A 12,821-nucleotide genomic window follows, 5' to 3' on the forward strand; every position below is an offset into this window, starting at 1 on the left:
AAAGCTACGTTTGGTGCAGTAGCATATTACCATAGCATTCACATATATAAAATACTATTATATAAAATATATACATAAAATAGCTAGACCCAAACTGCAATTCTTTATCAGTCAGTCAAAAAAAGGATCAAAATACCAAAGAGCCATGTTCCTAGAAAGCAAACAGTTCACCTGTCTTCAAGACAGATATACACACCGATGCACAGTATGCAGTGCCCCAGAATAAAGCTTAAACTTACTCAGAGAACAAGCACAGCAACACACAGAGTAGCACCATTCATTTAAGTAAACACCGGGAAGCATGAGGTCAGGAAAAGACCTATCATGGAATGGGAGCTCAGTCTGTACTGAAGTCTTTCCCTCTATAAACTTACAATGAAGAATTTGAACCGGCACAGGGTGAAGAGCCCTTATTCCAAACCCTTTCTCATTTAAGCCACACAGAACCACAAAGTCCAACACTAAGACGTGAAGCTGAAAATATTTTATGCCAGATGTCACTAGAGAAAACGAAACAGTTTTAAGTTTAAAGTGTAAGATACTTATTCTCCTTTCTCAGGCAAGCTCTACTCACACACCACTGTTTGTTTTCCTGCTCATGTCAATGTCTTTCCCATGGGGAGCAGTGAGCGCTATCCAGCTTTTTGAGAGCAGAGAACCGGAAAAAGTCTCAACCACATGGAAAAGGATTTGACATCAATTTATTTGGAAACAGTGTAGAACTCCATAAAAAGTTTGTGATTGTAACTAGAGGTGGGAAAAATATTACCAGCAGTAACTATAGATACGCAATCACTTGTTAGCTCATAAGCTGTTAGTCACTGGCTAGTCACACTGACCGGATCAGCTGAGGTCCTAAAGTTACCACTTAAGATTCCTTTTGTCTGTTAATACAATGGTGAAGATATCACCCTTCCCAGACCATACAAAAAGCATCTATTAACAAAGGGAATTCCAAATGTGACCAAAGCAGCACTTGCAACCCAGAAGGTCAACCATATCCTGGGTAGCACTAAGAGAATCATGATCAGCAGGTCCACAGAGGTGATTCTGCCCTTTTACGGTGTTTCCATTAGACCTCATCTGGAGTACTGCATACAGGTCTGGAGCCCACAACACAAGAAGGACATGGAGCTGTTGGAGCAGGCCCAGAATAGGGCCATGAAGATGATCAGGGCTGGAGCACCTCACAAGGAATGACTGGGAGCACTGGGGCTCTGCAGCCTCAGAAGGTCCCAGGGAATCCAACAGTGATCTTCCAGTACTTGAACAGGCCTACAGCAAAGCCTTTTTTAGGAGAGCATGTAACAACATGAGTAGGGAAAATGGCTTTAAAATGGAAGAGGATAGATGGTATCTTGGGCTCCATCAAAAGAGGGGAGGCCAGCAGGGACAGGGAGGTGATTATGATGATTAAATGGGGAGGTTGGTGGCCCTGCATGTGGCAGGGGGACTAGAGATCAGATTCCTGAGGTCCTTTCCAACCCCGGCCGTTCTGTGATTCCGGGATAAAAGGCGGCTCTGGGAAAACCTTGCTGTGACCTTCCAGTGCTTGAAGGGAGCATATAAACAGGAGGGAGAAGGGCTGTTTACAACAGTGGATAGTGACAGGACAAGGAGGGAATGGTTTCAAACAGAGGCAGGGGAGGTTTAAGTTAAATATTAGGAGAAAGTTTTTTCACTCAGAGGGTGGTGATGCACTGGAACAGGTTGCCCAGTGAGGTTGTGGATGCCCCATCCCTGGTGGCATTCAAGGGTCTGGTGGTTGGCAACCCTGCACAGAGCAGGGGGGCTGGAACTAGATGATCACTGTGGTCCTTCTCAACCCAGGCCATTTTGTGATTCTGTGATTTAGACAAGGTATCAGGAAGAAATTCTTTACCATTCACAGAATGAACTGGCAGGTTTTATTCACAAGAATGTTCTGGAATATCTTTTGCTTCTCCCCCTCCTCCGCACCCCCATTCTAAATGTTTAATGCATTACCCATCCCCAAACTGTATAATAAGTAGCTTGAATATAAACAGCATTCACAATACCTTAGAAAGTGAGTGGGAAGCAAAGTGCCAACTCTTTTGCTGGAGTTCTGAAGAACATGTCAGTATGACCTCTAACCAGCATATGGAGTAGAGATGCACAGTTCTCTGCGTGCAAGTGTAAATTTAGCAATACCTATCTTTTGGACAGAAAGCATACACAGGACTCTCTACAAAGAGAAACAGAATTTCACAGTATCTGTTTCCACATAGTGATCTGTAAACAGTCTGTGCAGCTTTGAAAACAGCAAGAATATCATCCTATCAAAAATACATTTAGATAATTACATTGTTTTACTACCAAACTAAGTTGTTGCTACATGAAAGCATACATTTTCTTCCCCAAATGCTAGCAACCTTTGTCTTGCATCTCAATAGCCAACCACAATGCTACTGCAACCCAACACATATATTCATCTTTATAGCTATTAGCCATACTTAACTCCAAGCCAAGCCAGCATCTGACAAAGCACGAAAAAGAAAAAAAGGGCTTGAGCAAATATTTACAGAGATCTGTCATCATAATCTGATAGCAGGAAACTGTACAGCCTCTAACTTCATTTGTCTCTAGGACTCTCTGAGAAACAATCACTTTACTATGCCACCTCTGAACAACTAAGTAACCTAGTTGGGATGTCTACCCAATGTACCATATTCTCAGATTAAAAGAAGGCCTGTGAAGAAAGGTTTTTAAAGAAAACTGCAAAAGTAGTTACAAAGAGAGGTTTGATGCTATAGCCTACCTGTAGTAACACTTCCAGACCTTATCTTTGTATTTTCCTGCTGCTCTATGCATTACTAATCAGTGACCCACTGGAAACTCCAGTACCCATTGAAAAGCCTGGCAGGGTACTTGGCTTTCAATTCTTCTACTCAGTTTATTCCCAATACAAGTATATTCATCAGGCTTAGAAACAACTCTTGAACAAGGGCACCCACTCAGCAATGAAATGTAAATTACTGACGTGTGCTAAAACCTGGACCTGCTACTGCTAATGAGCACATTAAAGCAAAAAGCTCAGTAGATACTACTGCAACCTTTTTATTTAACCCTGTGTGTACTGAAAGCTGTAATTTAGCATCAATTAAAGTTCTCATCTCTAAATAGTGAGATGCTATTCAGTAGGTGTCTGTGCCCTACACAGTTCCAATGTAAAAATCAAGATGGATAAATATGCAAAATGCCTGCTCAGAAATATGTATATACTGATCACAGCTTTATTTTTAATCTAAGTTTCAAACTTGTCTTGTAAAGACAAGGAGCACAAAATTGATTTTCAAAACTATTTAAGCACCTATTCTTAAGATTTCTGTCAAATAGTGTGATAACTGTAAATAAGTCAACACCTTTAGATGCTCACTTTTTCCCCCTCTTATTTCTTATATCCTACTTCCAAAGTATCAACTGTTTGAATATGCCTCCACTTCGAGCTGGGAAGACGCTCTCCTATTTGCTTCCACCACAATTACACATATTAGCTCGAAGACTCTTAATGGGGTAGCTACGTGGTTTTGCTTTTTAAACAAATGAATCATTCTTACAGAATAGCCCTATGAAGTTATATGCACATGCAGTCATTCCAGTACACCTAAGGATGAGTTGGGATTGTTCAGACAACCCATTACTCAGTTATCAGTGCTACTGATCGTTGTCATTCATTCTGAAGCGGAAACAGAACATGCAAGCTTAGTCTATTTGCACAACAAGTGAAGCAATCCCTCAAACAAAATTAATGAAAATGAAAAGGCAAATGCATTCATAATAGAGAGCACTACTAAAGTACTTTAAAGTTCCAGAGAATTATTTTAAAGACTTATAAATTAAACCACTAAACACTTATGCACATGGAAGTTACTTGTTAAATTCTTAGTCCTTCCTGAGAGTCATCATGGCTTTCATAATGGCTACAGGTTTGTTATCAACAGACCAGGTAAGTTACAGTCAAATTGCTTTCTCTTGGTGTGTGTTCATTGATTTATTTTTTTATTTTTTTTAGCATCTTTCCTCTGAAGAAAGACAACTGGTACTGTTATACCTGGAAAAAAGAAGGCTTGGAGATTGAGAGGGCCTGAGGGATACCTCAGATACCTCAGGGAAGACCATAAAGAGGATGGAAGCAGACTTCTCAGTGGTGCCCAGTGTCAGGGCAAGAGGCAATGCAATCTTGCTGTGCAAGACTACTGAACATAGACCATCCTTTGTTACAGTGTAAATTAGCTCTTAATATGAAGACAGAAAACAGAAGTGGTTATTAATAAGAAAGCACTACTTTCATTGAATTCTAAGCTACAGAAGTGGTAAGGCAATGGGATTCTCATTCAAAATACAGTCAAGAGTTGATGTGTCAAGTCCAATCTAACTCCACTGGTAGCAATTGGACAGTAAATACTGATTTAGAAACAGGAGGAGCAGACCCATAACACATTATCAAGGTTGCCATACCAACTCACATCAATTATACTGAAACAGGACAAATGAACAAATCACCATACAACAAAACAGACAGAATTTGTCATAATCAGACAAGCTTGTCTGCAACACTGCAAATCAATAGCAGAATAAAAATGCAAGAAGTAGAAAGAAAATGTTACCTACATAAAAGAAGAAGCAAGTGTAATGCTTTGAAGCCTTCTGTTATTGCGATGAGGAAAAAGTAATATAGGCATATACAGCTATGTATAGTGGAAAAAGAGCATCTTTTATTCTCATAAGCAGATTTCAAAACATTTGAAGAAAGATGATTGAACCAAGCATTTTAGAAGCCTGGTAATCAGAGCTACTGCAATGATACCGCACGTCAGGGCAATGATTCTTTATTTACAAATCCATTCATCTACAAAACCACACATCTTAGTAAGAGCACTGTTGAAAGTACTGCTGTTGAAATACATCTCATGTGAAATATTAAACAGCTTATGATAGTCTAGATATGCAAAAATCACTAATGTTTTTTAATCACATGCACAGTCCTAAATCATTTCAGAAGTCATGCAGGATCATAATTCCTGGATCAACAGTATCACTAGCAGTATCTGGCTGTTTGAAAAAGGCTTTGTGTTTATATATTTATGTTTTATGTACACATTTTAATAGGAATAAAACAAGTTGAAGGTTTGAGACTAAGCTTTTTTTAAAAAAAAAAAAAAAAAAAAGACTGCTTTGGCTTGAAAATACCATAGGACAGAATAAATAATCCATATTAATAGGTCTGTCCAAAAGATGTAACCTCTGAAATGAGATTGCTTCATATCAGGCTTCCAAATCTGCTTTTTTTTTTTTTTTTTTTTTTTACCATCACTGTCAGAAGGCACAAGTAAAGCCAACCACTTACACTGACTACTTCTTTGGCAGTTTGTGTGGGAATAGCACATGAATCACACCCAATGCTTCCCAGAACTATAATCTACAGTGAATCCTAATAAAGTAACCTCACAATTTTACTTACAAACAATAAAGCCATAAACTAGCATTTAAAGGCCTGCTGTCACTATAAATTCACATTTAAAAATGCGGTAATCCCACAATTAACTCAACTGGGCTATGGATCCACCTGAACAAAGTTCCTTACAGGTTAGACATGCATCTCCTTACAGAAGATGATACACTTCATTCTTCATTTTACCTTTTTCATCTCAAGCCTACAACCATTTTCAAACACAATCACTTCTATGTGTATTGCTTGCCAATTTCAGATAACACACTGACTTTTTTTTTTTTTTTAATTCCACCAAGAATGTTAATCTAGCTTCAAAGGTAAAGGAAACTAGTGCTGGGTGCTTTGTTCTCCCCTTAGTCCTGCCAAATTGTAGTTGCTAAAAAGGACACAAAAGACTTGTAGAAAAAGGTTTCGCTAGGTATTCCAGAAAGATCCGTATCTCATTCCAAAATTGAACACTTCTGCCCCACTGCACATATGGCCATTGGTACAGAGGGGAGGGATGGCAGAACATAGTCTGCAATTTCTTTGCTTAAAGAAAATGCCAGACAGCATTATCAAGAATGCACTCAAAAGAAGAATAGTACAGGTAAAAAGTTACAAATATAAATGCTAAGAATTAAAGTTACTTTATACACAAATTGCATAGGCTCTAGGGAGAAACATTGCAATGCATCATTTGTGAAGGCAAGAACTCTATCTCATGTACAAAAGTACATATACACACTGACTTAAATCCTGCAAACTGGCATTTTTCCATACTATATTTTGCAAGGAAGTAGTGTTCATTTAGTCCATTTTTCTTTCTGTCCATACCACCACCTTGCAACTTCCCAAGGGACTTCTGCAACAGTTGGGAGAAATGCATTTCTCTTTTTCTTTAATTAAAAAGATAAAAATCCATCCCATTATCAACAACTGCAACACTGAGTTGTCATGCATCATGATTTAGGCTTCTAACCATTGCCATGAAGCAGAAATACATATAAATTCCTGCTACAGAAGTAAGACTCCTGCTTGATGCTAAACATCAGACAGAACATGAGATATACTTAAACTGGATGAATGCCTGGGCCAATCCAGTCTCACATTCATTTTTTGTCACTTGTTTTTCCCCCCTGCTCCCTTCTTTACCCAGGCAGGAAAGGGAAGAGTCACAGGGACTATGGGCCAGTACCCAAGTATTCAACATTCACATAAAGAGATGGCTCAGTATGCCCACTCCCTCACTGCACCCCCCAGCTGCTCTGTACAGTCAAAGGAAAGGAAAACAGCAATTTCAGATGACTGTATCATCCAACAATAGGCTAACCAAAAGGCTTATCTTTAGACTCAAGGTTTTCTCCTCACCAGATTTCAAAGGCCTGCTGCAAACAATAGCCTTCTCAGAAAAGGTCTGCATTAATTTTGTATAAAGGGAAACATGAAGCAAGCTAACCTAAATTCAGAGGTCACTAGCAAATTCTTCTATGATATGACAGAACAAAATGTCCTCTCAAAAGAGAGATTAAAAATACGAACTGCTAACATATGCAACAGGTTGACTGCACCTTTAGGTTTATAGAATCATGGAATCACAAGGTTGGAAAGGACCTGTAAGATCATCCAGTCCAACCATCCTCCCATTACCCTTGCTGCCACAAGCACTAAACCACATCTCGCAGCTCCTCATCCAGACGCCTCTTGAACACTGCCAGGGATGGCAGCTCCACCACCTCCCCGGGCAGCCACTGCAGTGCCTGACCACTCTCTGAGAGAAAAAGTTCTTCCTTATGTCCAACCTAAGCCTCCTCTGATACCAACTTGTGGCCATTTCCTCAGGTTCTGTTTGTTGCCTGGGAGAAGAGGCCAAACCCCTCCTCATCACAACCTCCCCTCAGGAAGTTGTACAGTGCAATGAGGTCTCCCTTATAACTCAGTAATATGCAATTATGCATATATTATATATGAAGAAAAATCCTGCTTACATTCATATAAAGTTGTATGCATAAACTACAAGTAACAGCTTGTAAACTGAACTTCAGATCCTTTATATGTAAGTCAATTTTTTAGAGCATCTCAAAGGCTGAGTTGCATAGCTCACATTTATGACGATCATATTCTAAGAAGCTACATCCACTTGCCCAGAAACACACTTTGTTCTTCTATGTAACAAACATACTCCAAATATCTGCTCTTAATCTTAAAAAGTTTCCAAAAGAATTACATTGAAATAGCAATTTTCAAGGAATTGACCTTCCATTTTTACAAAATCATTAGCTGACTTCATTATATAAATACAGTGAATTCCCTTCTGTAGCATAACAGCAACCACAACAGACACATCTGAAGAGGCGATGCACCATCTTTTTTATTGGACTACTATGACAAATAAGCCAGGTGTCACGTAATCATCCTTTAGATCATTTGTTTTTGAGCCAATGAATAACTCACTTGAAATCCTCAACATGTTTGTTTCCTCCCATTCTAAAAGTAATAAAACTGAGTATAGAGAAGAAAAATAAAGAATGGCGATTTTCAATACTCTGAATGTGTCAATCCAATCCTTTACAAGGACTATCTAAAGCTGAGCACTTATTCCGTGAACCATTTGTGCAGTAAGGAACAAAAATACACACTTTTGTTCAAATCATGCACAGTATGATTACATCTGAACTGACCCTCCTCGTGTTAATTGAAGACAAAGCTTCACTTGAGCTCATTACCACTCTTACAGACAGAAGGGTGAGTTTAAAACATTTAGCTTTTTTCTCCACTGCCAAATCTAGGTAGCCTTGTTTTACAAGTACAGATATGCACCTAGGAAATAAACACAGGTTTCACAAGTCCATCATTACTTTCAGCAAATAACAAATAGCATGGATGCAAATCAAGGCATGGGGAGAAAAAAATGGAACAAAAAGACATCCTTGCCAACTTCACAACATTTTTGTAACATTTATTATAGGCTTTAATGAAGAAGAGAAACAGCAGGCAAGTTTTTTCCTGAATATGTTAATCAAGTTGTCTGAAAAAAATAGAAGTAGTCTTCAGTGATAAAAAGACAGATCGTTTTCCCAATTCCCACTAGGGGTTTGATACTGTAGAGTAACTGACATGAAGGGAAGCATGGTTATGACTTAATTGAGACTTAAAGTCCTGTGTTTGAGAAAGCAAAATAGAATAAAACAAATTCTGCTTTATGTACCAGACCACACCAAGTTTGTGAAATGATTTAGAATGCAATACAATAATACAATACAATAATACTTTCCAGTATTAGTGGTCCCTCACTGCAAGACATTGAGGCCCTGGAGCGGGTTCAAAGAAGGACAACAAAGCTGGTAATGAGTCTGGAGCACAGGGCTTATGAGGAGAAGCTGAAGGAGCTGGGAATGTTCAGTCTGGAAAGAGGAGGCTCAGGGGAGACCTCATTGCACTCTATAACTTCCTGAAGGGAGGTTGTAGTGAGCTGGGAGTTGGCCTCTTCTCTCATGTAACTGGTGACAGGACTGGAGGAAATGGCTTCAAGCTGCACCAGGGGAGATTTAGGCTGCACATTAGGAAATGCTACTTCTCTGAAAGAGTGGTCAGGCACTGGAATGGACTGCTGAGGGTGGTGCTGGTGGAGTCACTAACCCTGGAGGTGTTCAAGGAATGTTCGGATTTTGTGTTGAGGGATATGGCTTAGTGAGTATTATGATGGGTGGATGGTTGGACTGGATGATCTTTTAGGTCTTTTCCAACCTTGGTGATTCCAGGATTCTGTGAAGCTACCTTGAGACTGCAGCAATCCAAATTTGAAAGTGTTTCTAGTGAATTCCTAAAATAATGTGGTCAGTATTGAAGCATTTGAGTGAAAAGATGAGAAGGAAGGGGAAGAGGATCTATAGGAATGTTTGATCTTCATTTCTACTTCATCTTGCAAAAAAAAAAAAAAAAAAAAAAAATTGTTCCAGACTGTCATGTCAACAATACTGTAATTTACATATCTAAATAACCAGATTACTAGGAAGTGTGCCCAGTTTGGAGTAATAACTATCACATTCCAAAGCAGCAAAAATATACCACAAAATAGCACTTCTGTTCCTCTCTGCCCAAGGAACTGCCAAGTAAAGCCAGTCACCATTCTGGTACAACCCAGTAGGAATATTGCTATAAATTTAACTAGGAATCCTCCCCTTAAAAAAGAGGCTCTGGTACATTGCATAGTACGGAGAAAAAAAAACTGTTAAACTATATGAAAATACATGGAAGACATTATCCTAGATTTGGTAAAACTTGACAAATGCCAAGTGTTTTAAATTCCTTTCAAGTTTAACAGAACTCTAGCACCACACAGCAACCAGAAGGACACAGACTCTATACTGTTTTTTCTTGTTTGCTTGTTCTAAAGAAGCACGGCCAATAAGAAACAAAATAATTACACATTTAATTCCCAAATAGCTTACTATTGATAATATTATCTAACGTTCCAGAACCAACTAAACTATAACAATCTGTACTACAAATAGAACTTGAACTGAAAGTAATACAGTCAAGGAAAACACAGAAGTTACTTCACAAATGCTAAGAACAGAAAAGATCTCACAGAAGCTTTACAGAAGCAAATTCTTCATCTGCGTTTCTACCCTGAGTTATAAAAAGTAGAAATTATTCTTAAAAATAGTAACCAATTTCTCTTACTGCCTCTTAAAAAAAAAAAAAAAAAGATTGGGTGAGCTTGGGGAAAAAAAAAAAAAAAAAAATCAGTAAGAGGGCCATATATCAGTTTCTGTGGTATGTAAAAATCCCACTGAAGTAAGGAGATTATGAATAAAAAAAGACGATAAATTCAAATGTGAAGGGAAAACAGCACCTTCTTCAAGTACCTCCTCATTTCTTCCAGAAGATGCAGTTCTATAATAGACGACTTCCAGCACAGAAGCTCGTTTTTAATCAGCTTTCTATCCCCATCTTCAAAGTGCATTTCAGCACCTTTTCAGGGCTACTGATACAGCTGTTCACCAGCTGTGCATGGAGTCACCAAAACAATCACTTAGAAATAAATACTTTTAACCTAGATCATTTCAGTGACTCAGTTTTACAGAGAAGGCACAAACATCACAGACAAAAAGCAAATACACTGAGGCTCCTATGTCCTTGGTGCAGCTCTTACAAACAGGCACAGGTTGCAACTGGACCCATAAAATACAAAAAAACCACATGCAGAGAAGGCATATAAATTACCCTGCCTTCATGCATCCTTAAAATCTGCCTTAAATTAGTACCTTGATTCCTCAGATACCTTGAAGTGAATATATGCAACCCAGAGCACCCTTCACATCCAAGCAAGGAAAGATAACTTACCAAACGCCTGGCAAATTCTTTGTTTTCTGAAAGAAATCCATATCCCGGGTGTACCTTCAAAAACAAAGCAAAGAAGTTTTCAAGCTCACTGACCTCAGAAGCCAGACACCCAAGTTTACCACTGCCTTCTAGATACCAGTAAGGTGACATTGAGCACCAAGCATTTCAATTAGTTCAAATGGCTGATTTAGCTGTCTTGAGTCCTATACAAACCCACTGGTTGAGCAGCATTTTCTGAAACAAATATTCCCTACTTGACTACAGAGAAATATGCCCTTTTCAGAGACACTAACATACTCACTTCAGACTTTCCCTCTTTCTTACTCCTTTTTGCTACATTCACATCTCTGCAGACTTCTATATCAATACTCATACATACTCTTCTCAATAACTCTACAAAGTACTCTTCATTTTAAATACTTTATAGCTTTGATCACAACAGTGGTTCTAAGGTCCACAGCCATAAACCTCCTACCTCTAGCCACCCTTGCTGGAGGACAGTATTTACTGTATCATCAGTGTAAGTGATGCATCCTTAAATTCCTGATTTGTTATTCATACCCAAATATACACCTTGTACTGTGCTGGTGAAGTTCTCTTTTTTGCAAGTCACAAGATTCTTGATCCAATATATTCCAACAGATAAAGTTAAGAATATGTTACTACCCTCTTTTAAAGAGAATAAGCAACATACTACTTTCAGAAACCTGAAGGACATAAAGTCGCTTTCTTTACAGGGAAGTCTTGGGGCCCTGAAAGCATCACACCAAAAACATCACACTGAAGGAAATTGCAACGCCGCTCCAAACCATTCCGCAGTAATCAGTGTTGCTCAAACACAGCCATCAAATTTCACTTTAAAAATGCTGTTTACAGTAGCTCTGAATAATACATTTGCTTCATTGACATTACAAAGAACATCAGATTTGTTAACATGACCACACATTCGTTTTTCCAACCGATCCCCATAAAGCTTTGAATCTCGGGCCAATTTGGAGGGAGAAAAGCAGAACAGCTTACATGAGTAAATATGGGCTGATGTGCATTCTGTAAACATCCTGAAACACGTAATTACAGAATGCATCTTCTTGCAAATAAGACATGTAATTCAAAAACTGCTTCAAACCATGTTTAAGCAAAAGCCTTCTTTGGACACACTTTGTAAAACGTTCAAAAAGCCATTATGGCATCTAAAGGGTTAGTGCTCAAAACTAATTGGGATTTTTTTTTTTTCCCCCAGCAAATTTGGAAATGAACTGAAGCTGCTCCCTGGTGTGAAAGCTGAATCCAGCAGCCACCTGCAGGATCAGCGACCAGTGCTGCCAGATGCTACAAAGCCTTTGATTTCCAGTAGCGATTTCGGACACATTTAACATGAACTAACTGGAATCGCATATTCAATCATTCCCCCCCACACACACGTTAAAAAAAAAAATACAAACTCTGGCTTTTCTGCTTTCTATATGTGAAACAGCTGCAGCAGATAGACTCATTCAGACTCACAGCTTGGGCCCTGGTTTTCTTAATGACTTCCATGATGGCATCCATGTTGAGGTAGCTTTTGCTAGTGGGAGCTGGGCCAACACAGACAGCTTCATCCGCCATTTTCACGTGAACCTAAGGGGGGGAAAATATTCCATATTAACAGATGCTCCCACCAAAAATAATTACCGACATCCTGAAACATGCACACAAATTTTATTGTTTCAAAGATAATTTACATACCATAACCACTCTAAAACATACACCAAAATCACCAACATTGACATACAAGAACTCATGCAATAACATTAAATCTCATTTAACTCCCACCTGAAGTGTCATTGCCAAGATTTCTTATTCCAATGTATTATTTTGAATTTGGTTACATCAAATCACGGCAAATTAATTTCAGCTTCCTATACTGATAATCTATATGTAAATTCAGACTAAAAACTACTTTGTTACATGTAACCAGGATAGTCTAATATCTTAATAACAAACATTCATGACCAGTTCTAAGCAGGCTCCCCAGGAAGTT

The 12,821-nt window shown here is 38.7% G+C and overlaps 1 protein-coding gene across 2 annotated transcripts in view; it reads right to left on the reverse strand.

Annotated features, from left to right (window-relative positions):
• The window catches only part of PCCA (propionyl-CoA carboxylase subunit alpha), a 263,757-nt gene that overhangs the window by 211,761 nt on the left and 39,175 nt on the right, over positions 1–12,821 (reverse strand). For both annotated transcript variants that reach the window (XM_052705911.1, XM_052705910.1), the window contains exons 5-6: positions 12,305–12,418; positions 10,802–10,855 (exon numbers count right to left, since the gene is read on the reverse strand). In XM_052705911.1, the coding sequence (XP_052561871.1) occupies positions 10,802–10,855; positions 12,305–12,418 (168 nt within the window). The remainder of the gene's footprint in view (positions 1–10,801; positions 10,856–12,304; positions 12,419–12,821) is intronic.

Source organism: Tympanuchus pallidicinctus, unplaced genomic scaffold (assembly GCF_026119805.1).
Source record: "Tympanuchus pallidicinctus isolate F22 unplaced genomic scaffold, pur_lepc_1.0 scaffold6, whole genome shotgun sequence".
In the NCBI taxonomy this organism is placed as follows: Eukaryota; Metazoa; Chordata; class Aves; order Galliformes; family Phasianidae; genus Tympanuchus; species Tympanuchus pallidicinctus.